Below are 27,557 nucleotides of genomic sequence, written 5' to 3'. Positions count from 1 at the left end.
AAAGTATAGCAATGACTGTCATCTGATGTTAACACTGAAATAATCTATACAAGATAAATCACTAATTCTAGACAAACTACAGCATGATTTTTAAAAGAGCAGTTTCTTTCATTTATTGGACACTGTGGATAGGCTGGTTGATTTTTGGCTCTTGAGGTATGTTGTACTTTAGGATAACTGAAATGTGAAAACATGAAAATTATCTCTGTCCACAAATAAGTTTTCTCCATAAAATGAGGAACTCAAGAATCTTTTGGATTTTTCCACCTATATCAAAATAGGTTGTTCTTTCTTTGGGATATGCCCTCTTTTTTTTTTCCTTTTAAAAAAAAAAATTTCCCCTGATAACCTAAGAACAAAATCCTCTCTGTATTATAAAAGGTTATAATTGGGGCACGGCAGTAGTATATGCCGATCCCCGCTACTAAGAAGGCTGAAGCTGGTGGATCACTTGAGCTGGAGCTGTCCTTACCTATAGGACTTAAGCTAAAACTAAGTGGGTGTTTCATGCTAAGTCTGGTATGAACATGGTAAGTATGCAGGAGCATGAGGCCACCCTACAGAGGGTTAAACTGCTCCAGGTTAGAAACAGAGCTGTTCATAGCCAATTGCCAATGAGCAATGGGATCAGGCCTGTGAGTAGCCACTGCCATTCCAGCCTAGGCAAGATAGGGAAATCCAGTACCAAAATTAGAATAAATTATCAGCAATTTCAGTTGCTTGAGTTTTTCTCTTTGTGTATTTGAGTGAGGTATCTCCTAGTATCTACATTTCTCTCCTGACTCTTAAAATTCTCCTGAAGACTCATCTTAGGTGCCACCTCCTCAATGAATGAATGAAAAAAAAAAAATTCAGTGCCATCTATGGGCCAGGCACTGTGTTAAGCACTAGGAAAACAAATAAAAAAATCAAGACAATCTCTCCTGTCAATGAACTTGCTTCCTAGTAAGACAACACAAATATGATAGCATTGCCTACTGAGGGGGTATTTTGTAGTCTCAGAGATGGTAAGTAGAGTCATAGGACATTTGACTAACATGTCTTTTCTATGCAAGCTAGTGTTCATTTTAAATACTATTCCTAGATATGGATAGAAAGGGGTGGCAGGAAGAGTACCTGTGCAAAGTAGCCTGGCATAAGGATGACTAGAAAGTGGTGTAGTGGGTCTGGGTCAAGATATGGAAAACTCTCAACAATTACAGAAGTCCAGGGCTCCTTAATAGGAGCCATGAATACCAGACAACAAGTGAAGGCTGGATCAACGAGGCCTGTGATAAAGGTGGCCAGAAAGCTGTAAAACCTTCCCTACTTGGACTGTATTTTGCTGAAAATTTTGCTGAAATGGTTCTCTTCCTCCTTAAATTTTCCTACAACTCTAGATTGATCTCTCCTTTGCCCCTAATTATACTTACCTGTGCATATCTCTCACACCCAAACTCTGAATTTAAGCTCTTTGAAGGAAGGGGTTATCGTAAGAGGCAGTGTGCCATCATACTAGACTTGGAATTAGTAAGACCTGGGCTCAGATCCTGACTTTCTGACACTTACTAGCTCTATAACCATAAGTATGTCACTAAAAATCCTGATGATCACTCAATTTCTGCATCTATGAAATGCATAGTAATCCCTATAGTGCCTATCACTAATGTGTGCAACACATAATCTAAAAGCTACTCTCCCAATGTCTACTCACACTGACAGGCTGGGAACCCAGAGGACAGCTATAATATGATGGGTTTGGAGTATCTTAATAATGTTAAAACTTCCCCTCACGATAAGTGGTTAATATTTAGTCAGATGTAATTAGCTTTTAAAAAAGTATTAACTACAGTGTTATAGTAAGTACACAAAAAGTCTGTGACAACAATCCCTCATAAATACATACAGAACCCAGGGGAAAATGTACTCAAACATAGGGTACATGTCACAAAGAGGGTAACTCACAGCTCCTGAAGGTCCTTTTGCTGGAGTTCTTAAAATGTTCCTCTCAGGTATGGTGTGGTTTTCTTTGCAAGACTTTTTGTAGAGCCTTAAATCTGCCTGTACTCATTTTATCCAGCCTGTCCCTGACTCTTAATGCTGATAACTGCCGTCAGAAATCCTGGAAATACTACTAGGGAATGGCAAGAAGTCTAAAATCCTCTGAAACCTTTGAATTCCACACGGTCCTCCCGAAGCCAAAGTACAGGGGAAGGGGGATCACTGAAGCCAAAACCAAGGCTTTTCTCCTTCCCCCATATTACAAATTAGGAACTTGGCTAGGTGTCCTTTATGCTGAGAGATGCTTGAATCCGCTCCTCTATAGGAGCCCTACAGAAAGTATCCAACTCTCAATCCAAAGAGACTCCCTATCACATTTGGTTGAAATTCATTGATTGAATGGAGATGTACAAGCTTTGTCCACACCTGGTCAATCTATAACTGATTGAGATTTAATTGATGTGTGGTCTTATCAAACAAAAATATCTATTTCTTTAAGTGGGATGATGTGATTTGGTTGATTGAATCTATCAGCCCCCTCCTCCTACATATGTATAGCAATTGGTCAACTTAAAAGTTCTGTATAAATGTAAATTGTTTATTATTACATTTCATCTTTGTCTGATTAACTTAAAGAAAGGGAAGGAGAGTGAGGAGATAACAACTATATAGTTAAGTATTTGAACAACTGCCACATAGAAAAGGATTAGACTTCCACTTCCCCCATCCCCCACTTGACTAATACTAGGAGTAAATGGATAGAATTTTCAGAGGCAAATTTGGGCACTATATAAAGAAAAAAATTCTAACAATTACAGCTGTTCAAAAGTGGTATGGGCTTCCCTGTGGGTGTAATGGGTTCTCCCTCAATAGAGATTTTCAAGAGAAGGCTAGATAATAACTTGTAGAGTATTATTGTAGGGGTGAGGCACTCCTAGTTGGGAATGGGCTACACTATAGAACCTCTCCAGTACCTCCCATCTCAAATATTTTGTACTTCTATATATTCAATGACTAGCCAAAATAACTTTACATATAGTCAGCAATTAACATAAAATTTAATTCAATTTAGTAGCTGCTTTTGTAAACTCTGCCCATAATTTCTGAGCTGTTGACTTTTTAGTTGAGGCTACAAGGTTTTGAAATTCTTTCTGCCTGCAGCCAATCGGAAACTTTTATAAGCAGTTTCTTCAAGAAACATCACACCTGGGGGGTAGAGCCAAGATGGCAGAGTAAAGACAAGGACTCGCTTCTGCTCTCCCCCAAACCCCTCCAAATACCAGTAAAAAATGACTCTAAACAAATTCTAGAGTAGCAAAACCCACAAAAAGACAGAGTGAAACAAATTTCCAGCCCAAGACAACCTCGAAGGTCGACATGAAAGGTCTGTTGCACCGCACAGAAAGAGGAGTGCAGTCCAGCACACAAGACATGCCAGCACAGACTGGGCTTCAGCGCAGCCAAAGCAGGTCTCAGGAGACTGAATCACGAGAAGCTGTGGCAGTTTCCAAACTTCTCAACCCACAAATGCCAAAGACAACTTAGAAGGTCAATAGGAAAGGTCTGTCTGACCTGGATAAGAGAAGATCACAGTCCAGTCCAAACCCCAGCATAGCCCCAGAGAGGCAGCAATGGAAGCAGTGGCAGCAACAGCGGTAATGACTGCTTCTGGAGCTCTCAGCCCACAGATGGTAAGCAGATCAAACAACTGACCAGAAGGAGATTACAAGGGTCTCTTTGCTGGCACTGAGGCAGAATGCTGTTGCTTTGCCCATACTTGGATCTGGGTCTCAGTCCTGAGTGGCAGTCCTTGGGCAAGGAGGGGCACAGGCATAGCAGAGTTTGTGGCAGCAGTAGAGAGAGAACCCTCCTCATAGTTCCAGGGCATAAAAGGGTGCTTGTGGTCACCCACAGACCAGAGTAAAGGTCAGGAAAGGAGTATACACTTCTCCTTAGATCATACCACCTTGGAAGAACTGAAAACTTACAGGTCACTAGAAATATCTCTGAAAACAGCTGCACAAAACCCCTGAATCTTGGGACAGTACACCCTCCAAAGTGGAAGCAGAGCCCCATCTTAATAAAGAGTTAAAAAGTCAAGTAATTGGCTGGGAAAATGAGCAAACATGGAATAAAACTCAGACCACAGAAACTTACTTTGGTGACAAGGAAGATCAAAACATACAACCAGAAGAAGACAACAAAGTCAAAGTTCCTACCTCCAAAGCCTCCAAGAAAAATATGAATTGATCTCAGGCCATGGAAGAGCTCAAAAAGGGTTTTGAAAATCAAGTAAGAGAAGTAGAAGAAAAAACTAGGAAGAGAAATAAGAGTGATGCAAGAAAATCATGAAAAACGAATCAACAGCTTGCTAAAGGAGACCCAAAAAAATGCTGAAGAAAATAACAACTTTAAAAATAGACTAGACCAAATGGCAAAAGAAGCCCAAAAAGCCAATTAGGAGAATGCCTTAAAAAGCAGAATTGGCCAAATGAAAAAGGAGGTCTAAAAGCTCACTGAAGAAAACAATTCCTTAAAAATTGGAATGGAGCACATGGAAGCTAATGACTCTATGAGAAATCAAGAAATTATAAAACAAAACCAAAAGAATGAAAAAAATAGAAGACAATGTGAACTATCTCATTGGAAAAACAACTGACCTGGAAAAGAGATCCAGGAGAACTACCTGAAAACCATGATCAAAAAAAGAGCCTAGACATCATCTTTCAAGAAATTATCAAGGAAAACTGCCCTGATATTCTAGAACCAGAGAGTAAAATAGAAATGAAAAGAATCCACAGATCACCTCCTGAAAGAGATTCCCAAAAGGAAAACTCCCAGGAATTTTATAGCCAAATTTCAGAGTTCCCGGGTAAAGGAGAAAATATTGCAAGCAGCCAGAAAGAAATAATTCAAGTATTGTGGACACACAATCAGGATAACACAAGATTTAGCAGCTTCTACATTAAGGGATCAGAGGGCTTAGAATATATATTCCAGAGGTCAAAGGAACTAGGATTAAAACCAAGAATCTCTTACCCAGCAAAACTAAATGTAATCAATGATGGGGGAAATTTGACATTCAATGATGTAGAGGAATTTAATGCATTCTTTTTTCTTTTTCTTTTTCTTTTTTTTTGGTGAGGCAATCAGGTTAAGTAACCTGCCCAAGGTCACACAGCTAGTAAGTATCATGTGTCTGAGACTGGATTTGAACTCAAGTCCTCCTGACTCCAGGGCTGGTGCTCTATCCACTGCACCACCTAGCTGCCCCATTTAATGCATTCTTGAGAAAAAAAACAGAGCTAAATAAAAAAATTGACTTTCAATTACAAGATTCAAGAGAAGCATGAAAAGGTAAACAGGAAAGAGAAATCATAAGAGACTTATTAAAATTGAACTGTTTACATTCCTATATGGAAAGATGATATTTGTAACTCATGAGACCTTTCTCAGTATTAGGGTAGTTGGAAAAAATATAAATATAGACAGAGCTTACAGGGTGAATAGAATATGAAGGGAGGATATCTAAAAAATAAAATTAAGGGGTGTAAGAGGGATGTACTGGGAGAAGGGAAAAGAGAGAGGTAGAATGGGGTCATTATCTCATATAAAAGAGGCAAATAAAAGCTTTTACAATGGAGGGGAAGAGGGGGGAGGTGAGAGGGAATAAGTGAACTTTACACTCAATGGATCTGGCTTAAGGAGGGAATAACATATACCCTCAATTGGATATGGAAATCTATCTTACCCTACAGGAAAGTAGAAGGAGAAGGGAATAAGAGTAGGGGAAGGGTGATGGAAAGGAGAGCAGATGGAGGGAGGGAGTAATCAGAAGCAAACACTTTTGAGGAGGGACAGGGCCAAAGGAGAGAACAGAATAAACAAGGGGCAAGATAGGATGGAGGGAAATATAGCTAGTCTTTCACAGCTTGCATAATAGCCAACAAATGACTATTATGGAAGTGTTTTTGCATGACTACACATATATAACCTATATCAAATTGCTTGCCTTCTCAATGAAGGTGGGTGGGGAGGGACGAAGGAAGAGAATTTGGAACTCAAAGTTTTAAAAACTGATGTTTAAAATTGTTTTTACATATAACTGGGAAATAAGACACACAGGCAATGGGGTATAGAAATCTGTCTTACCCTACAGGAAAATAGAAGGGGAAGGGGAAGGGGATAAAAGAAGGGGGGGGGATAGAAAGAAGAGCAGATTGGGGGAAGGGGTATTCAGAATGTACACCATCATGGGGCAGCTAGGTGGCGCAGTGGATAGAGCACTGACCCTGAAGTCAGGAGAACCTGAGTTCAAATCTGGCCTCAGACCAAACACTTGACACTTACTTGCTATGTGACCCTGGGCAAGTCACTTAACCCCAGTTGCCTAAAAATAAAATAAAATAAAATAAGGTAATATTGAAGTTTGCCAGAATGTACACCATCTTGGGGTGGAGGGAGGGAAGAGATGGGGAGAAAATGTGGAAGTGAATGTTGAAAACTAAAAATAAATTAATTAATTTAAAAAAAAAAAGAAACATCACACCTCTCTGGATTATTTCCATCTACCTAGAGCAGCTTGTCCTTAATCAAGCTGGATTCATAGATTATGTAATTTTGTTCTTTGATATTCCTTCTTTTGTTCAAATGTTGACAAAAAGAATTAAAGGTCATCTCACAGAGTAAATGTCTTTCAGTGTGCCCTTAGGGTAGTTTCACCTGTTATTGAAACTACATCATCTTCTCAAGTCTAGTTTTAACAGTGTAGTGCTAATGAACCTCACTCTCCAAATTGAAACCTTCGATCCTCTCTCTGTCATTAAAGCTGTCATTCTTGAAGATGCTTTTGTTTCCTTTCAATTTCATACTAAAGTTCAGGTCTTATTCCTCTAGCTGCAGGTTAAATTCTGCTTAAAATTGCCTAGTATTTTTATGAAATTACTTGGAGTTTAAAATCTATATATTGTTGCAGTAATTCAGTTTCTAGTTGTTCAACTTTCTTCCCTTCAAATGAGAGGTTAGGCTCTTACTTTTTCTTTCAAGATTTCCTTATTTTTTGTGAGGAATTTTACCAAATTCAACCTTTCTTATAAAGAGTATCAGCATATCTTACCAAAATAAAATGATGGTTATATATCTATACCACTTATGGTGTAACTTGTAGTTTTTAATTATCTCACTAATTTTCTGTAATATGTGTATTACATCTATAATGTATAAGTCTCTCACTGTTCTTTGCATTGCATGTAACTAATTCATTCCATTACTGATTTTTAACATGTGTAACTTTAGTTCAAGAAATATATGATGGGTACTCTCTCCATGGGTACAGACTGTAAGTCATCTATTCCTGCCCATCCTGTGCAAATCTTTTCTGTCTTCCTGCAAATACTCCATATGGGAGTCCACCAAAGATACTGGGATCCATCTTCTAGATTTCTTGATACTGCATTGGATAAAAATGGAATATGTAGATTGCATCTCCTTTGTTCTCACTGAGACTTATCTTTTTCATTCTGCTCATATTTCTCAGTAAATGATTTTTACACTTCTCCTGAGGAACTCCTTATTTGTAATATGTGAAAGCTACTCTACTCATACCCCTCAACTGTCTTTTGGGTGATCTTCAATTTTAAGTGAAATTTACAGAGTTGTTTTATGGAATGTGCTTTGTAAAATGTAAAGTATTTTGTAAATAGTTTATATTATTATTATTACATTTGCTTCTTATGCTTCCTCAATACTTCAGTGAACCTACGATCTAATCAGTGTGGGAATTTCTTCTCACATTGGTGCATATCACAACATAACTAGGACAATTTACCCTGTTTTACTCTTGTACATTCCCTCCCATAAACCTTCTCACCAGTTGCTTGTTATTTTTTTATAAATTTTTATCGATCTACATTTATCATTTAATATTTATATGGTTTGGTACAATCCTCCTGAAGGGGATTGGGGGGTGGGTGGACAGGGGGGTGAAGTCTGCTTAGTGAACCAGGGAACAGTGAATGGATAGTGATATGTAGAGTGTACCCTGGTTGCAACTTGAGTTCTGGGACATAGTGTATGAAAGAGATCTATAACCTCTTAGCTGTCTTTCTAAAGATGACCCAGACCTCTGACACGGACTGGTGATATTGTTAAAGATGTTGTCTTTTAGTTGATAAACATGATAATCCCAGTCTTTACTCCTGACCATTTTCATAACTTTCACCTCAAACTATTGCTTCTGCTTTTATATCCTCACTTTTTAAAGAAGTGTGTTTGTATTCTTTTAAGATTTTAATTTTTTTGTATTAGCTTCTTTTCTACTTACTAGAATTGTCTTAGTGATAGAAGGCCCTCAAGAAAAATTGTGGATCCTTACCACCTAAGGGGTGGGATATGTAGGAATTTTATTTGCACTACTACTTCCACAGACATCTTGCTGCTGCTTTCAGTGACTCTGTCAGGGATGTGTGGGGTGCATAGGGCCAAAAATGGGGAGGGGCTGCTAAAGCTACCATACTGTTGCTAGCAGTAGAGTGCCATTGCTGGTTCTACAGCTAGAGCCTCCAACTTTGTTCCCACTCCCTCACCTTCCCTTCCTTGACAGACCCACTCATTGGTTCACAAACTGAATTATAGAATGGAAAGATGGTAGCCCTAGTGGTTGGTGCTAGTCTGGTTCTTTGAGGTAGGGAAATTGACTGTATAAAAAGATCCAGTTAAGTAAGAACTGAGCTCTTGCTGTCCTCTGAGGAAATTGTTCCAAATCTTGCTGACTAGTTGTTGAGTGTGTTGTGACTTTGGAGGATGGATATAGTGCTTTATTTTGACTTACAATTCTTTTAAATTGGTTCCTTTTCCTCTCATGATAAATTTTTTTTAATTAGATTTTATGATCCCTGGATGCCTTATCAAATTTTAATCTTGAGCATGAATTATTAGACAGGACAAAGTTGAGTCTAACCTACAGGAGTAACAATTTTACCACATTTCCAAAAAATATCTCAGGACTAATAATAACTCCATGAACACACTTTTTAAAAATCTAATCTACCTTACACAAAGATTATAATTACAATTAAGCCCACTATTATGATGGTCTAGGCCTATTGTCCTTTTATTTATGTTTTCTACAGCAAGAAACTTCCCTACATTTTTGTGAAGTTATATAGTGGAAAGAGAACTGTACAAGGAAATGAGGGATATACATTTTATTCCTGCTGGTACAACTAACAAGCTATGTGACCTTGGGCAACCTTTTTTTTTTTACTATATTTTCTTTTATATTAAATGAGAAATATAGCCTAGATGATCTCAAAGGTTCTCTTCCAGATTCAAAAACCTATGATTTTTAGTTAAAGTGGTCCGAAAATAACCCACATTTACGTATTTCTATATGTAATTAGATCTCTGATCTTATTCATGTATGAAATTTTTCCAGTGGCACAAAGTCAATTAAATTCTATTCAATGAACAGCTGTTAAGCCCTATGATGATAGGCATCATGAAAGATCAACTCTTTTTTTTGTCTTCTTAACCAGTGCAAATTATGCAGATATCCTTCCATAAATTCTCCACAGATGATCTACTCAATGTTTTAGAGGCCTTCTTTCAGGACATTTGACATTTCTAAAGTACCAGGGCAGAACTCAAGCCTTCCTCTCTCTTACTACATGACTAATCACCTTTTTCCTATCATAGCTTTAACATCACTCCCTATACACTGGTCATCATTGAGGCAATATGCCATGGGCCTAATAATATCTATCAACCATCTCTTTAAAACATTATACAATATGTATATTATGTATTTCAAACCACATTCACTATTTTAACAAGATTAAATTATGGATATAAATGGAACTTGTTTCACTATTATCCCTAGTTGTTTTTCTGCTTCCTTTGCAAGAACTTCACTGTTACCTATCTTGCATTCCTATAGCCTACTTTTTTTTTCCCCAGGGACTACATAGATCCAATGAATGCATCCCAAAATTGTATTCAAAATTCCCTGATGAATTGGCATTTTCAAGTATGTGAAAGTATGAAAACACTTTTTTCACAAAAAAAATCTCACCTAAACTTTTCATTCCAGAAATTGAGATTTTTTTAATACATCCAAGAGTCTTGCAATATAGTGCAAGTTTCAAATTACTAAAGAGTAAAATCACTTAAATTTTATTCTAAATTGCTTGATTGGAAATGTTAAGAAAAGAATTTTGATGAAATTAAAAATAAAATGTAAAGTCAGTTTTAAAGCCTCAAATCAATTATTTTAATCTATTAAAAAAATATGGCATGATACAATGAAACTGAAAAAGCATTATGTTTGACATTGTTGGGGATTCAAAGATAGTTTGAATGCAAGAAACAATATCTATTCCCAAAATGAGGAAGATCAAATCTAGTTTGGGACATAAGGCAATGTGAAAAATTTTGTACCTGTAAAATATTTAAATACCAGCTTTACACCAAAAAAAAAAAGAGAAGCTAGTAAAATACACTGAGCAAAGGCCTCATTAAATAGAGAATAATTACTTTTGAAGCTAAAATTTTTGTTCTTTTTCTATCTAAAATGTTTATGTTGATGGTTGTGATGCCCATAATAAAATATTACAGTAGATTAAAGGATGGATCTCTTCCAGAAGGCTCTAAAATGTCCCAGGACTTGATGGAATGAACACAGCATCATCTTCATTTTAGGCTGGAATGGTCAGGGAAAGCTTTTCAAAAACCAAGATATGAGCTAGCGCCAAGATGAAAAGAATATGGATAGACAAAAAGAAGTGGGGAAGGTATCCATAGATTCATAAATTAAAAAAAAAACTAACATGGGTTAAATGTTATGTACTTTATCTAAATATATCCTACTGTAGATAAAGTCATAAAGTTACCTTTGGCTGGCTATTAGGTACTGAATTTTTGCAGCCAGCAATGCAGGGAGAAAAATACTGGACACCATCTCTTCCACAAACAGGAAAGTAAAATGAACCCAAGCAGTTGCAATTAACATTACAAGGGGCTGTCAAATTTCCCAGCTCTTCTGTCCTGTAAGAAAAAAATTAATATAACCAAGACTCTATTTATAACAACTAATGAACAGTTAAAAATTAATCTTTCCAGCAATGGATTCACTTCTTAACAATCAGGCCTACAGGAATTCAGGCTAAATAATGGATGGCTGGCATGAATCTTATTCAAAGGGGCTCAGTGTTTATGCTTCCACTCAGCTAATGATATTTTGTATATATAATGAAAAGCCTTAGATCACAAAGCTAGTCTATACCTAGGCATTAGATGTGTCTATTAATAAAACAATAACAATAACAACACACATTGATAAAGTATCTTCTATGTGTAATGTATTGTTAGACAAATCTTTGCTATAAAATAACTTATATGTTACTGGGGGAAGCAGAGAGAGCTATCAATATTTAACTTGATTTTAATATACCTGCTCCATGTATTTTCTTCATTTTGAAATCAAGAAGCTGAAAATTTGGGCTTATGTAATTCATTACGTATGCAGAAGTATTTAACAATAACCTTTGACAAGAAGAATGGTGATGAAACAAAGTGGGAATAGGAGGTAATTAGAAAACTAAAATGATGACATAATTGTATTTAATTAATATAATTTACTATATTGGTTTTAGAAATACTACTGGCCCTGAAGTCAAAAATTTAAATTCAAGAGATAGTTTCATCCTTTAGGCAAGTCACTTAACTTCTATGGAGACATTGCTTGCAACAACTACCTTACAGGATTGTTTTAAGAATAAGATAATTTACATAAAGCGTTTGGTAATGGTAAAGCTAAATAACATATAGATTTTTCTAAAAGTTGTGCATATCCATTTGCATAAGCTTTAGAAAAAAATATTAAACATTTCCACAAAATTCATTAGCCAGGTTCACTAATCCATGTGAAATATTCAGAATAATATGATGAGATGTTCAGCAATGAAGGCTGAAGATATAAACCAATCAATATTTATTAAGTGCCTCCTATGTGCTAGGCACTGTACTAAGTGATGGGGACACAAAAAAGAGGCAAAAGAAAGCTCCTGCCCTCAAGGAGCTTAAAATCAAATGAAGTAGCTTAGATTTAGAGCTGGAGGGGATCTAAGAGATCATCTACACATAAGCCAGCAAATAGCCCAATTCTATCTATCTATGAATCATTATGGTACTAACACACTTGCCTACTGTACAAAAAGAGATTGCACTAGAAATATTCATATATATATATATATATATATCAGTAGCTAGTATTCCTTCAATCAAATTCATTAACAAATATTTTTATTTACCAAGTGCCTTCAATACACCTAGGCACAATATATTCCCAAATGAAAGTTTGTTAACTTAAAATAAGAAATGGTCCTTAGTTTCAAGGAATTTGCAATCTAGCTTATTAGTGAAACTTGGTTTATCATATACTATAAAAATAATAACTATGATTTCTATTACTCAAATGGATCTGTGAGGAAGGTCTCTAGCATATTGAATGAATCTTCTTTCATGAACTAATCAGAAGATGTAGAAAAGAGATATACAAAATGATCAGTCACTGATAGGTTGAGATCTGCTTTGTTGGGGGAGACCACACCCAAATTTATGATATCACAGATCCATTTGGGCTTTTGTAGTTGGCCTTAAGAAAGCTATGTCACTAGTGCAAGACTTTGTCTACTAAGCCAATTAGGTCTTAAGGATTATTTTAATACTCCTTTAGTAAAAACTAGCCTATATGTCAGTTATGGCTCCATCCACAAAATGCATTTGGAAAAACAAAAGTGAGAACATAATTTACTGGTGGAAGGACCCTGTCTTTGACAAAAATTGCAGAGGAAACTGGAAAGTAGTTTGGTAAAAACTATGTTAAGACCAAATCTTAGAGAACATACAAATAAGCTAAAAATTGGATGAGAATAGAATATAAAAATAAAAGATCATATCATCTTTAAAAATTAGTAAGGGATGGGGAAGTACCTATCACAGTGATGGTGATAATATAGTTTTTAATGAAACAAGTAATAAAGTATATAAAAATGACAAAATAGACAATTTCACTGCAAGCTAGGGATTCTAGGAGGTGGAGAATAGAAAATACATTCTAAGCATGGAGATAGAAGATGGAATGTTATATGCAGGGTCCATAAAGTGATATAATTTGTCTGGAATATAGAATACAGGAAGATTAATGGGCAATAAGCCTGTAAAGACAAGATAGAGTCAAGTTGTGACTTTGAAAGCCAAATGCGAGTTCATATTTTATCACAGAGGCAATTTGGAGCCACTCTGGATGATTGAGTGGGGAATGACATAGACCTATCTTTAAGAATATCAGTTTGGAAGTTTAGTATCAAGGAGACCAATTAGGAAGTTATTACAATAATGTAAGGTGGGAAAACCTAAACTAGGTAATGGACATATGAGTGGAGAGAAGGAAAAGGTTTTGAGAGATGTCATAGAGGTAGAATTAACAAGGCTAGGCAATTGCTAGATGTGAAAATAAGAAGTGATCAGAGAGAAAGAAGATTAGAAGACGATTGCTTAACTTATTCTGCCACAAAATTTGTGGGGAGGGAGAGGACTGGGATAAAGCTATTAAAAAAAACTATAGAGGCACAATGGAATATTCTCACAGAGTATCCAACTCCCCTTTAAAAATGAACTGTTAGGAAGGAATTAATGGTCAATGTGTCATAGGACTTGCTTCATCTTAATTTCTCTCCTTGCCAGTGTTCAACACACCTAATGGGGGATTTTTTTGCCATGATATTTTGTCCAATCTCCTCCAGCTGGAGGAATGAGGCAAATCCATACTTTAATGGCTTCTGCGTGTCATGGAGATCATTACCCTGGGCTCTGGGTTTTCAAAGCTATGCAGATTGATCACAAGCTTGTCCATATCTGACTAAGCTGCAAAGAACATTTGTCTGTGTGGTAGAAGTTCCAATCTAATTAAGATAGAACAGACTGAAGTTAGCCATCAGGTTATGAAATTTTGTCATAAAAATTTCAAAACACCTTACACTTAAAAGGAAAGTGATCTCCTTTGGCAGAGAGAGGACCCACCATGTTGAAATCACAGATTCTTAAAGTGCCAAATATGAAAAACTTCTAAATTTCTTCTTTTTGGGGGGGGGAACAATTGGGGTTAAGTGGCTTGCCCAGGGTCACACAGCTAGTAAGTGTCAAGTGTTTGGTCTGAGGCCAGATTTGAACTCAGGTCTTCCTGACTTCAGGGCCGGTGCTCTGTCCACTGCACCACCTAGCTGCCCCTAAAACTTCTAAATTTCTAAAGGACACAATGGGAAAAATGCAATTTGATATAGAACAGGTTGAATTTAGCCAATAATCCTTTGTAATACTACTTTGTAGTACAGCCGGAATAATCCTTTGTAAAATGGAGGATATCTACATAGATGTGTTTTTATACTACATCTTTAGGAGAAAATATTTCACCGATTTAAAATTATGAATTCTTAACCATTTTGCTTTAATATTTAATATCTAAAGTGAATGCCTATGTAAATACATGCAATTTTGGATTTGGGCACTGAACAACAAAAAAAAGAATTAAAAGATAGTTACCCATTATATGCTTCAGAGACACCAGCAAATGGCTCATTTCCACATTTAGCAAACAGAAGTATGAAACTCAATACAAGGGATAGTAGTGACATCAACAGAGAAAACTTCATAATGTTTTTGCAAGCCATTTTGAATTTGGACACAATGACACCACCCAAAATTTGCCCCAGTGCTGCTCCTGGAATTAAAACAACTCCTGCATAGAAATATGATACCAATAGTTAGAAAAGAAAATATTACTATAACAAACAATTCATGCTAATAATTGGGAAACATCAAAACAATTATGAAAATGTGTCCTAACAAGTCAAAGCATTCAAAGAATAGGATTTTACTTGTACAAAGACTACATAATAGTTTACATTGTGGTTGTTGTTTATGTTATGAAAGCTTAGATAAAATGAAGATGAATAATTATTTTTTATAATAGAAAGTGATGTATTGTGGTCTTTAATAATTTGGTTTTTAATATTCAGATACTTTTATTTATGGTATGGCTCTTTTTGTCCTAGAAAAGTTATGTCTCCGTGATTTTAATCTGTATAACCTGTAAGTTGTCAAGACTAAGTTATCTAAAGTTCTACCACATATATAACTAGAAAAAGAAAAATCAGTTAAATGATGCTATTTGGAAAAGTAAATAAAGAATAAAGAAACATTACCTCCAAGTGTAGCTGCAAAACTGGATGACAATCCAAATTGATTTTCTATATATTTAGACAAAAATGTAGCAAAGCCAGTACTAATTAAAGCTTCTGTAGCAGTGGACATCGCTAAACACATAAATACAGGATTTCTCAGCAAAATCTAAAGAAAAATGAAGTAAAAATTAGAATGTAATAAAAGAATGTGTTCCAATAAAGAGAAAACTTTGAAAAGTAACATTGTGAAATGGCAGTTTTAACTAAGCATATTCTAACAAATTTATAAACGCTAAAATTAATCCCCTTGTTTTAAACATAAATATAGTATAGCCAAATACCAATTTTTTATGCACTCATATACAAATGATCTAGACTGTCTTTCTCAAAAACTTTCATCTTCTTCACCACCATAGTGACTGTGGCATCAATGTATTGAGTGAGAGTAATAGAAGGGGAAATAGAAAGCTCCCCAAAAGCAAGGAAGGAAGGAAAAAGAACAAGTATTCATTAAGTATTTAATATGTGCCAGGCACTGCAATAGGCACTTTACAAATAGTATCTCATTTTATACTCACAACCTTGCAAGGGTGCTGTTATAATCTCCATTTTACAAGTTGAGGAAATGAGGTAAACAAAGGTTAAGTGACTTGCCCAGGGTTACCCAGCTACTAACTGTCTAAGGCTGGACTTGAATTCAGGTCTTCCTAAGTGCTCAGTGCTCTTTCCACTGTGCCAGGATTTGCATTCTAATTTACGCTTTCACACTTACATGAAGTTTCTATAGAACTGTTGCCAGTTACATAAACTTGAGATTTAGAAGTAATGAGAGAAGAGGAAGTGAAGGATCCAATTGTATACAGCTTTCTCCAGGAATTTAGCCACAAAAGTGAGGAGAAATATGGGAAGATAAATAGTGGGGATGGTAGGATTAAATGAGGGCTTTTCCTCATACTTCACCCCAACAAAAAAAAAAAAAATTAAGGTCATTTTCCAAGACTTTCCTCTTCCCCTGCTCATCTCACTTAGATGTCTTCCCCCATGATTTCTTCTTTCACTCTTGTCTCAAATGAAGAGGTGGCCCTTTTCCTTACCAAAGTAAACCCCTCTCTCTCTACATGGAACTCTTGATGTCATTGCATCCCATCAACTATAAGAGATTACCCTATCAGTCCCATTCTCTCTCTTCTCTGTTTCCCTACCTAGGGGCTCCTTCTCTTTTGTCTATAAACACACCCATGTCACTTCTATCCTAAAAAAAAAAAATTTTTTTAATTTTAAAGAAATATAAAAAAACCTCAATTGTATTTTCCCCACAAACTGTATTCCCATATCTCTCTTCCCTTTTGTGATTAAATTCCTGGAGAAAGCCATGCAAAATCAATACCTCCACTTGCTTTCTTACACATTCTACTGTCTGGCTTCCAACTTCAGCATTCAACTGAACCTACTCTTTTCAAAGTTACCAATGATCTTTTATTTGCCAAATTTCTTTTTTCTAATTCCTCATCCTTCTTGATCTCTGTGCAACATTTGATATTGTCAATCACCTTTTCCTCCTGCATCCTCTCTTATCTCTAGGTTTTCATGACCCTGCTCTCCTGGTTCTCGTTTTACCTGTCTGACCACTCTAGGTGACACAGTGGATGGAACATTAAGCCTGGAGTCAGGAAGACTTGAGTTCAAATCTGGCCTCAGACACTTACTAGCTGTGGGACCCTGAACAAGTCACTTAACCTGTGTTTGCCTCAGTTTCCTCAACTGGAAAATGGAAATAATAACTGCACCTACCTCATAGGGTAAATGTGAGGATCAAATGAAATAATCTTCGTAAAAGTGCTTAGTCCAGTGCCTGGCACATAGCAGGCACTTTATAAATGCTTAGTCTCTTCTTCTGTCATTTATTGGATGTTCTTCCAGGTCAAGCCCATTAATTACTGATGTCTTGCAAGTAGTTGTCCTTGGACCTCTCCTTCTCCTGTTATATTGCTTATTTAATGATCCCCTCATTTCCCATGGGTAAAATTATCATCTCTCTACAAATGATTCTCAAATCTATTTATTGAGCCCTTACCTCTCTCCTAACTTCCAGTTTCATATCACCAACCTCCTATTTATTGGACATCTCAAACTGTCTGAGCCATGGATGTCAGAAACTTAATATGTCCAAAACAAAACTCATTATCTTTGTCCTTAAAAGCCTCTCCTCTTCAGAATGTCCCTATTCCCACCAAGCATACCACCATCCTCCCAGTCACCTAGATTCACAACCATAGTGGCATAGTCAACTCAACTTTAGTGTCATACTTCAGTAGTTCTATATTATCAAGTATTCAAATAGAAAATCTTTTTTAACTTTCAAATCCTTTTACAACCTGGGCCCTCCCTAGTTTTCCAGTCTTCTTACACTCTACCCTATCCCAAACTAGAGTTTATGCAACACCGGAGTTTATGTTATTCCTCTCATTCCATCTTTCAAGTTGATGTATTTAATCCAGCTGTCAATCATGACTGGAATATTCTCCCTTCTCATCTCTTCCTCTTGACTTCCTTTAAGACTCGAACTCAAATTCCACCTTATAAAAGAATGCTTTCTTGTCTCTTCCTCTCCCTCAAATGTTAGTGCCTTCCTTCTGGAATTACTTCCCATTTACATGAATAAGCCTTGCATGTACATAATTGTTCTCATGTTTTCTCCTCTCCATTAGAATGTAATATCTTATAAGAGCGGAGACTGTATTTTTGCCTTTTGAGCACTTAATACCATGCCTGGCACATAATAAGCACTTAATAAATGCTTGTTGATTGACTCTTCTCTAATACATTTCAAGCATTTGTAAAAAGTGTGACCATGTCATTACTCTATTCCAAAACCTATATTGTCTCCCTAATATTTCCTCATCTTAATGAATTCATAATCTTACTGATGTGGGTACTTCCTCCACTCCTACAATAGGTTCCTCTCCATGTTTTTACATAATTTTTCCATTATGAATCTATTATACAATACACTGGGAAACTTTTCTCTAGTTTAATAATTCATGAATTCTAGTGCAATATTCTGGATGTTCATCCAGACTCAGCCTATGTAGCAAACCCTAATTTTTTTCTTATAATGCTATTATTGGTAAAATGCTGCAGGTTATTTAAAATTAGATATATTTTTATTTCTTTTTGTCTCATCTGCAATTCTGATTCTTCAAAAATCATAGTGAAATATAGGAATAATAATAACTTTCCTATATAGTTTAGAAAGTACTTTACTCACAATAGTTTTGTTAGGAAGGTGGTGCAAGTTAAGAAGGTGGTTGTTTTTTGCTACAGACTAGTAGAATCAACATGGGGAATTTCCAGTATTGAAACTTCTAAAGATGCATATTGGTAACTTGTCTGCCATTATATCTACATCTATCTACAGAGACATATACAGACATTGGTTATACACTCATGCACATACATGCATATAATCTATGCATATATGTGTTTTGTATGTATATATGGTGTGTGTTTGTGTGTGTGTGTGTGTGTGTGAGAGAGAGAGAGAGAGAGAGAGAGATAGCCATGGTAAATGGAGACTGAGTTGGGCCAGAACTGAACAGGAGAGGAGCCTGGGTTGCCCTTGAATATTTGCAAAGTTCCTTTAGTAGAGAAGATAAATTATGCAAAATTTCAATTTACCTTAAGAGAAGCTGGAAAATCTTTAATGCTTTTCCCAAAATTCTTGTCTGTAGTCTTGGTGTCACTTTCATTCTGATGGGCCTGAGAAATTTTTCCAGCTTGTGTTTCTGCTGTGCCTACATAACCAGAAATGTATTTTATACCATATGTAGGATATGTAGTTTTACTCTTTATGCACATCATTTACTTTAAAATAACATTCCCTATAACAAATGCTTAATTTCTATGAACCAATCAGATACTTTGGAATAATCCACAGCTCTAACCAAATGAGTGGTATGCATCATCTAGTCAGGGGTGGGAAACCTGTGGCCTTGAGGCCACATGTGGTCCTCTAGGTCCTCAAGTGCAGCCTTTTGACTGAATCCAAACTTCACAGAACAACTTTCCTTCGGAGCCTCCCAAACACTGCGCTAGTGGATTAGTGGATCAAGCTCATTATCGATGTGTACATCCCTGGAAAGTACACTACCAAGGTAAGTGAACTTATCCACAGCATTCAAAACTTCTCCATTTGCTGTAACTGATGTTTCCACATATGGATGATGTGGTGGTGGCTGATGGAGCATTTGCATTTTCTTGGTGTTAATTGTTAGGCAAAAAAGAAAAAGAAAAAAGAAAAGAAAAGAACATTAAAGGGGGCAGCTAGGTGACGCAGTGGATAGAACACTGGTCCTGGAGTCAGGAGGACCTGAGTTCAAATCTGGCCTCAGACACACAACACTCACTAGCTGTGTGACTCCGGGCAAGTCTCTTAACCCCAATTGCCTCATAAAAAAAAAATTGTTAGGCCAAAATTAGCACAAGCAGCAGAGAATCAATCCATACTCTATTGCATCTCAGCTTCAGAGGTTACATTGAGTGCACAATCATCTACAAACAGAAAATCATGCACCATCAGTGCAGTAGCTATCCTTGACACCATGTTCATCCTCACTGAAATCATTTGACAACATGTCTCCTTCCCTCAATGCACATCACAATGCATTCAAAACTATCTACTCTGGGCAACTCTTGTCCACATCCACTCATAAATCTTATATGGAAATGATAAACTTATTGGGGAGGGGGAGGACATTCACCCAATGTACTGAAAGTCTTCCTTGAGATCTAGTGACATTGTATAAATACTAATTGAGCATAAAACTCAGTTCTTTAGCTATTCTTTCTTCTTGGCTCATCTTCCCCACTCCCACTTCTAGGCCACAATGGTTTGTATTTTCCTGACCTCATCCCTTATATTCCATTTCCTAGGCAATTACTAACTATAAGGAGTAGAAACCAATTGAAAATTTCCACAGCAATTTTAATGAATATTCACTGCATTAAATAGAATCTTTGTATATAGTTTTCCTGATTTTCCTTACTTCTCCTTGCATCATTTCATATAGTATATTTTCCCATGATTCTCTGTATCCAGCAAAAATATTGTTTCATACAATGAAACAATATTCCATTATGATGTATCCAAGTAGAAGCAAAAAGAGACATAGATATAGGGGAACCATCAAAGGATAGAAAAAGCTTCAAGGCCAAGCTCCAGCGAAGAATGACAGAGATGGACTTAAGAAAGAAGCAAACTCTGAGAGCATAGAGAGTGTCCTACACAGCAGTAAGATAGACTCAAGGGTAGCTACATGAGGACTCTATGAAGAGAGAAGGATTTTCAGACTCTGAAATACAGGAATTGTGAGTTATCCCTAAACTTGTATCATTAACCTGTGTCTCACCATCATTGTACATAAAATTTGAGCTCACCTTTCCCATGGATGTTGTGTGTAGTTTATGAAAGAAAAGTTTAGTAATGATCATCCTTGCTATGCCATTTAAGTAAATGCTGTTGATAAGAGCTAAATATTGTTAATAAGAAGCACAATGGGGAGTGGGGGGTGGGGGACTTAGTAGGAGTAACGAGTCAAAGGTTTATCCTTAGAATTCAAATACAACATTCTATTCGCAAATGATTTTTTCAGGTTTACAGGGTATATCATTGGAATTGCAATTAAGCTGCTTTGTTTTTGGAACATAACATCTTAATTCCTTCTGAGATTTCTCATGGCCACAGAATGGTTTTGTGCTGTTTGAATGATTTTTCTTTATATTTGGAAGTGTCACTCCTGGCATCTGCAAAATGTGATGCTGTTATTAGAATGGTTAAATTTAATCAGGATGTGGAAATCCAATCAGGATTGGAATTTGGAGAGGAGAATTTTCTTTTTCAGGAGATGATTTATAGATTCTGGACACTGATACTTTGTTATCTGCATTGAAAAGTTCTCGTATTATTTCTGACATGTTTTTTTTAAGTGACATGTTCTATGGCCCTTAACTTGCAGCTGCCCATAATGTCTTCAAGATCAGTGACTTCTCATTTATAGAATTTATATATCCTTACAATTTTGTTGCCCTTTATTTCTCCTACCATTTGTTGTCCATTTCAGTTTATTTGTGTCCCACATCTGTTGATCTCTTACCTCTTTAGATTGATTCTCCATTGCACATTTAATTTTTTTTACAATCCATTGAATTCTTTGTTTCAAAAACATTCTGCATTTAGATGAAAATCCTATTACTTATTTGTTTCTGATTTCTTCGCTTATGAAATTCATTTCACTTTTGAATAACTATAAAGTTTCCTCTTCTTATTCCAAGCTCTCTTTGGAGTTCAGAGGACACTGTATTTTATCAGGCATTTGGTTCACTTTCTTCTTACAATAATTGCTAAAAAAGCTTTTTACTGTTATTGAGGAATTACTCATCATTTTTTTCTGGTTTTAGTATCCTATGTGGTGATTTATCTGCTTATGTTCTGGGGCTTTTATTGGAGATTTTTGTCTTAATTGTTTTTAGAATTTTGGCCTTTTAAAAAATTCTTCCAGAGACAGCCAGGTGACACAGTGGATAGAGCTCTGGCCTTGGAATTAGGAGGACCTGAGTTCAAATCTGGCCTCAGACACATGACACTTACTAGCTGTGTGACCCTGGGCAAGTCACTTAACCCCAATTGCCTCACCAAAAAAAACAGGGCAAAAAAAAATTCCTCCCTCACTTTCTAGCCTCACCTTTTTTTACAGGTGGACATACCTGCAAGGCTGTGTTTTAAGGCTGCCTAAGCCTTCTTACATTGGGGAACATACAGTTCACAAGCCTAGGACCCTGACCTAATGATCCTCAGCAGGGACAGCCCTGGCTTCAGCTGGATTCCAGTCTACCTTTCTTTAGCACTGGCACAGCTGTGTATGTTGGTACTCAATCCCAATTTCTCCTTCTGTTCTTCTCCTCCTCTTGAACCAACTCAAACAGAATTTGCCCTCTGAGGAAGGCTAAAGAAAGATTATCTGAAGTCTTAGGAGTCCCCAACTTGTGACTGGCATCTAATCAAAAGGAAGCACATTTTAATCCCTTCTATATCACTTAAGCTTCATATGACTAGAAAGCTTGTTGAGTAATGGAAGCAAGAGGAAGGTGTATTCTGGCAGAATCTCCACAGCAGCAAAAAAATCATAATATCCTCTCTTCTTCCACTTCTCACCTACCTGTGAGTTATCTGGTTCCTCTGCCTCTGGCAAATGGACACTGGTGGATGAGGAGCACTGAGTGAGCACTTTAAAAATCAGAGTTTTGGGGAAGGGTGGAGCCAAGATGGCAGAGTATAGGCAGCAACCCAACTGAACTCCCTCAACATTCCCCTACAAAGAATTTTAAAATAATGCCTCATATCAAATGTTGGAATAGCTGAACAAGTTGATTGTGATTGAGTACTATTGTGCTATAAGAAACAATGGGCTCAGATTCTTAAAATCTAGCCAATGGCTGAGATTTACTCATACAAGTGTCACAAATGTTCAGATTCCTTAAGAGTCTGGCCAATATGGCAAATCTTTAATAAACCTTGTCTTTGGCTGAAAGAAAAAAAATTATGGTGGTTAGGGGTGGCTTCAGAGGAAAAAAAAAAACATGGCAAGACCTATATGAACTGATGCAAAGTGAATTGAGAACTACAAGATTATTGTGCACAGTAACAGTAATGCTGTAATGATGATCAATTGTAAAAGACTTGGCTACTCTGATCAATACAATTATCCAAGACAATCCTAAAGGACTCATGATGAAAAAATGCTATCCACCTCCGGAGAAAAAACTGATGAACTCCAAGTGCAAATTGAAGTATAACTTTCTCACTTTATTTCTCGTTGTTGGGGTTGGGTTTTTGTTTTTGTTTGGGGTTTGTTTGTTTAGTGATATGGTTAATATGGAAATGTTTTGCATGATTTCACATGTATAATTTATATAATTTTGCTTGACTACCTAGTAGGTGGGGGAGGAATGGGAGGGAGGGAGATAATTTGGAATTCAAAATTTAAAAAGGTTAAAAATAAACACATTTATTAAAAATAAAAAAGAATTAGAGTTCTTCAGTACTAATTCATGAAGGTTTAGTAAAACTGTGTGACAAGTTTGTCTTCTTCCTAGTATTGATTTAACCATTCCACATTTAGTGCACCATTTTTCTTTTTTTTTTTTCTTTATTGGTTGAAAGAGATGAAGTGGCTTAGAGAAAGTGATTAATCTATCATTTTGTTGGATGTGTCAATTCTACATTCATAATCACTTCAGCCTGATGAACAGACTTGGGAGGGAGATGCTGGAGGCACAATTGAAAAAATGAGCACCAAGGAGTTGGCTGGGAGAGAGACTTTCAAATGGTTGATATATGCCCTTGGATTCACAGACATATATATGAGTTAATCATATCATGTTCCTTGAACTCCAGGATCATGTCTCTACACAGTGAGGAGAGGGGACCTCTCATGGGTAGATTGTTTCCTGGCTTGAACTGAGACCTTATCTCATCTGAGTTCAAGAACTCATTTAATCTTATGTACTCTTTACAATATTCTAAGTTGTGGAACTTCTCTGATTTGTCTTTGCCCTTGTGCATAAATGAAAGGGTTTGCTCACTACTTGATGTGTGATGGCCTTTTCTGTAAGTGTTTAGTGAAAAAAGATAAACTGGCAAGTTTCAGATAAAGGCTACCAAGACCCATTTATCAGAGAAGTTATTTTTGTTCTGAACTCCTAAACTTCACATTCCTAGTATAGAGATATTTGAGTAGTCGGTGGTAGATAGACCTGATACTCTTCCTGGAGATAGGAGAAATCACCACTGAAGCTGTCCTAGGTCCTGTCTGCCCCTATCCCTCAGCTAAGGTATTGATAATACAGGCATAATCTTCTTCCTGCTTTCCATAAAGGGTGATCAGATCTCAGATTACATCTTTATGCCACCCAATAACAGCATATCTTATTACCCTACCCTCCCAGCCATCCATCCCCACCACACATGTGCACACACAGGATTCCAGGGGTAAATGAAGAGAAATAAATTCACTAATGGAAGTTTGGTATACAATTAATAGTGTTGCTTTTTCTTAGAAATGAGACCAAGTTTTACAAATAACAGGTGTTTCACAATAATACCTATAATACTCATACCATGATCTTCATACAAATAGGAAACTAAGCTTCAGCATGGAAGGCAGAATGACTTTTCCAGTGTGGTATAGTAACTAGTGGGCCAGACTCAAAGCCAGGAAGATCAGGTTCAAGTTCTACCTGTGACTCTGGCTAAGGCACTTAACTTTTCAATGCATCAGCAACTTTTTAAGTCTAGAAGTTATGAGGACATGCTAATCAATATTGACAGAGACAGTTTTTTCGTCCAGGAATTTCTTGTACCAATAAAATTAGAGATCTACTTCTTCTTCTTATACTTAAATAAATATACCTGCTATAACAATCAAGAAAATCTCTTCAGTTTAAAGAACCACCTTTGAGCACTTACCTGGCAAATGTTTTGGAAAGCAAGAAAAAGGCAAAATCAAAGACCATGCCAGGAAACAAGACAAAATGAACCCAATCCACCACGCACCCAGCCAGCGAGGATCATCTTCATTGATAAAAGCTCTTTAATGGGAAAAAAAAATAATTACTTCTAGTTTCTAACTAGAAACATACCTAGTATAATTATAGTTTTATAATATTTTACAATGAAAATAACTACAGTAAAATTATTCATAAAGAGAAAAGGCTAAAACTATTGCATTTTTAAGTGACTAATTTTTTGATGTTCCAAAAATATTTAAAGAGTACAAGCTCTTTAAATATTGACATCTCGGAGGCAGAATTATACAAAAGCAAAATATCACAAAATAGCTATCATATTGACTTGAAAGTAGGCTGAATTTTCCCCCAACATGGCCTGCAAAAAAACCTATGTCTTATTAAAGGTTCATCATCAGTAATATGACTATTCAAAATCAGACTATGTTCATAGAAAGGGATTTTAGCAGCCATATAGTACAACCTACATGTGAACATTGGAATCTCCATTCCATACGTCCAACAAGTGGTCATTCAACCTCTGCTTAATTAAATACTTCCATAAAAGAACAACCCACTACCTCTAAAGGCAGCTCATTTCACTTTCCCACATTTGCATTTGTCAGTAAATTTGTTCAAACATCTAATGTAAATTTTGCTCTTTGCAAATTCTATTCATTGCTCCTGGTTCTTCCCTCTAATGTCAAACAGAATAAATCTAGTCCCTCCTCCACATACAAATCTTCAAATGAGAGAAGATAGCTATCACATCCCTCCTGTCTTTTCTTCTTCAGGTTAAACATACCCATTCCTTCAATCATTCCTCATCTGACAAGAAATCAAGGCCCTTCACTATCCTGGTTTCCCTCCTCTGAACACTCTCCAGCTTATCAAAGTACTCCTTCAACCATGGCACCCAGAACTAAACACAATATAGCAGATAAGGGCAGAGTAAAGGAGGACTGTATCACACACACACACACACACACACACACACACACCCCCATTCCTGGAAACTGTGCCTTTGTTAATACAGCCCAAAATCAAAAGGATCAAAATGCAAAAATCAAAGGAGACTGCAAAACACTGAGGAACAATGAATTCATAATACACGTTCATGTGTGTATTGTTTAGTTCTAAAAGACTTGGAAAAAAGTACAGAAGGCAAATTTGTATATGACCCAAGGCTGGGAAGGATACATAACATAATGGATGATATAGTCAGGGAAGCCCCTCAAAATTTTCATTAGGCCACACCATTAGGCTAAATCTAATAAAATGAAATTCATTAGGGATAAATTTAAAGTCTTACATTTGCGTACAAAAATCAACTTCACAAGTATGACAAGAGGCATAGTTAGAAGTTATTGTTAAAAAGATCTGGTACTTTTTAGTGGACTACAAGCTCAGTAAGAGTGAGTCGCTTGATGTGGCCAAAATCAAATGTGATTTTTGCAGTTTGCAGTGCTGATAGAGTGGTAGAAAGGGGGATAGAGAAACTAAGAATGACACAGTTTTTAGATTGAATCTCTTATTAATTTATACTCAGGTACTCTAAATGTGAGGTCCCTATCTAATGACCAAATTACACATGTTACTAAAGGAACTATATTAATATTAGTATTTTTGCTATAAAGAAAACAAGAAGGCAGAAGCAAAATGCAATTAGTAGAGCTGGTTTTCTCATACTCCTAAAGAAACACATATTATCATTTCAGGGACAACTATACAACTCTTTTGCTTTATGATGAACATAAACATGACTTACTAGGGGGAAAGGAAAGTCTAACAAGATTAAGAAAGGGAAATGAAAAAATTGAACAGGAAAGATATCTGACAAAATAATTATTAGTGAGGAGAAAGAGCCATTTCACCACCTTATTTCAATGATGTGATAAATCTGTGATCTGATCTATGTAGGTATTCCTTCTAATGATCTGAATCACAACTTACCTATACCTTCTCATCTTATGTGACATCTCCATGTGTTCCTATAAATGCTTCATTCATAAAAGAGGCTTCTTGACATTAAATGAATGCCAGTGGAATAAATGAGCTATCCATCACTTATTCCTAACTCTTGCTAAATTACCTGCCAACCTCTTTTCTCATAATACATCTCTCAGATGATATTCTTTCACAGATTGTCCTGAAACCTCATTGATAGTGTTTGATCCTGCTAACCTCAAGCAATGTACCACTCCATTGCCTTTTGGATAACCTATAACTTTAATCCTTTGGAGACTATATTCCATGACTCACAGCTATAGAACAATACCAAAAAAAATGGGCTTTTCTTTCAGGGAAAAAAACATCGAGTCATAAAAGTATGCAATTTCACATCAGTCCAACCTGCTCTCTTCATTCTTTATTCTGAACCAAACTGATTGCCCACCTGTCTGCCTAAGATTGCATAGATAGATAGATAGATAGATTAATGAAACAGCTCTATAAGTCATCAATCCAAATTCATATAGCTTAGTTTAGTTAAAATGAGATTTATTAACCTATGTGCAAGGCACTGTTCTAGGCACTGGGGATAAAAAAAATACAATCAAAATTGTCCCAGCCCTCAAAGCAGTTATGCAACATATATACAGATGAGATACAAAGAATAAACACAATAAAAGTAATCTCAAGAGGAAGGTGAAGATGATAAAAACTGGAAGGATTCAGAGACGCCACATATAAGAGATGGCACCTGAGTTGTGCTTTTAAGGAAACTAGGTGGAAGTGAGAAGTTTCATTCCAGACACAGGGAAATACCTATACTCTGGC

The 27,557-nt window shown here is 36.3% G+C and overlaps 1 protein-coding gene across 1 annotated transcript in view; it reads right to left on the bottom strand.

Moving 5' to 3' along the window:
- The window catches only part of SLCO4C1 (solute carrier organic anion transporter family member 4C1), a 105,453-nt gene that overhangs the window by 19,809 nt on the left and 58,087 nt on the right, over positions 1–27,557 (bottom strand). Inside the window, exons 5-9 of the mRNA XM_027869220.1 lie at positions 24,742–24,863; positions 18,897–19,012; positions 15,240–15,384; positions 14,578–14,773; positions 10,869–11,022 (exon numbers count right to left, since the gene is read on the bottom strand). Of these exons, the coding sequence (XP_027725021.1) occupies positions 10,869–11,022; positions 14,578–14,773; positions 15,240–15,384; positions 18,897–19,012; positions 24,742–24,863 (733 nt within the window). The remainder of the gene's footprint in view (positions 1–10,868; positions 11,023–14,577; positions 14,774–15,239; positions 15,385–18,896; positions 19,013–24,741; positions 24,864–27,557) is intronic.

This window comes from Vombatus ursinus, unplaced genomic scaffold (genome assembly GCF_900497805.2).
Source record: "Vombatus ursinus unplaced genomic scaffold, bare-nosed wombat genome assembly UNPS02014792.1, whole genome shotgun sequence".
Taxonomy (NCBI): domain Eukaryota; kingdom Metazoa; phylum Chordata; class Mammalia; order Diprotodontia; family Vombatidae; genus Vombatus; species Vombatus ursinus.
This window is presented reverse-complemented; position numbering and strand designations above follow the sequence as displayed.